Genomic DNA, 1,475 nt, shown 5'->3' with positions numbered 1-1,475 from the left:
GGAAGACCCAGGACTAGGTGGAGAGATTATATCTCCAACCTGGCCTGGGAACGCCTCGGGATCCCCCAGTCGGAGCTGCTGCCACCGAGACCTGATACTGGATAAGCGGATGAAGGTGGATGGATGGAATGTGAGGTGTAGTACGTATTTATTCTGTTTCTAGATGTATGGTTGTGGTCTTGTATAACCTGTGTGTTATTCATTTGTGTTACATGCTGCTGCACAACTAATTTCCCCCAACCCCAACCGACCCGTCAGACAATGCCTACCAAGAGCCTGGGTCTGGGCCTGGGCCTGGGCCTGGGTCTGGGTCTGGGTCTGGTTCTGGGCCTGGGTCTGGGTCCGGGTCTGTCCGAGGTTTCTGCCTAAAAGGGAGTTTTTCCTCTCCACTGTGGCCCTGTTGCTTGCTCTGGAGGAAACTACTAGACCTGTTGGGTCCTTGTAAATTCTGGAGTGTGGTCTAGACCTGCTCTATCTGTAAAGGGTCTCCAGATAACTCTTGTAATGAATTGATACTATAAATAAAATTGAAGTGAACTGGATAATGAAGACTCCTTGAACCATAGGGTGACCGCAGCAATCCCGGAAGTGGAAAGTCCAGAACATGGACTAGGTCGGATCCCACAGGAGGGGGAGAAGGTGTCGTGCAGTTTGGATGAATCAGCTGAAGTGACAGGTAGATTTTCTCAGTTACCTGCTGGACGGCGAAGTGGACGCGGCTGTAGACTTCCTCCTGCGTGTGCACGTCCTGAGGAGCGCGGCCCGTGTAACCCTCCAGGAAGAGATGCTTGAACGCGTCCGTGTTCTCGTCTTTAAAGGTCACCACCATCTGGTGGCTCAGTCCGAACAGCATCAGCTGAGAGACGGAGAGTAGAGTAGTCATTATATACTGGTTTGTGTTTTATCTTTGTATTTTTATATGGTTTTGCTTTTCTATTTGTCTTTTATAACATGATGTGGATTTTCCGAGATGTTGTCCTCGGGTCAAATTGACCCGTTTTCCAATATTAATGTTAGCTGTAATTCCCCAAAATAACATGATTGATTCCACCCGACGCTCTTTGCCAAGTACAAATCTCTACTTTCATTAATTTTGGGGCGTCTTATTCAATTTTATAGCATTGTAAACAAATGGAAGTGTTTTTGAAATAGTATTGAGTAAAAGTTGACATATTCCAGTCTGTGATTATCATCAACATCCATTCCTTTAATTTTAGTCTCAATAATTCCTAATTTCTGCTTTTCTAACTCAAACATTGGGTATAATTTCCTATAAATGAGGTTTATATATATAATTATACATAAATTCCAACATTAACTGTGTGTCTATGTGTGTCTATGTGTGTGTGTGTGTCTGTGCGTGTGTGTCTGTGCGTGTGTGTGTGTGTGTGTGTGTCTGTCTGTGTGTGTGTGTGTGTCTGTGCGTGTGTGTGTGTTTGTGTTTCTGTGTGTGTGTGTGTGTGTGTGACTGTGTC

General features: G+C 45.2%; 1 protein-coding gene across 1 annotated transcript in view; it reads right to left on the bottom strand.

Annotated features, from left to right (window-relative positions):
* The window catches only part of LOC117958118 (mucolipin-1-like), a 10,327-nt gene extending 9,444 nt beyond the window's left edge, over positions 1–883 (bottom strand). Inside the window, exon 1 of the mRNA XM_034894379.1 lies at positions 695–883. Coding sequence (XP_034750270.1) covers positions 695–883 — 189 coding nt within the window. The remainder of the gene's footprint in view (positions 1–694) is intronic.
* Positions 884–1,475: the final 592 nt, after the last annotated feature.

Source organism: Etheostoma cragini, chromosome 15, assembly GCF_013103735.1.
Source record: "Etheostoma cragini isolate CJK2018 chromosome 15, CSU_Ecrag_1.0, whole genome shotgun sequence".
Taxonomy (NCBI): Eukaryota; Metazoa; Chordata; class Actinopteri; order Perciformes; family Percidae; genus Etheostoma; species Etheostoma cragini.
Note: the sequence above shows the minus strand (reverse complement) of the source record. Positions and strands in the feature narration are given on the sequence as shown.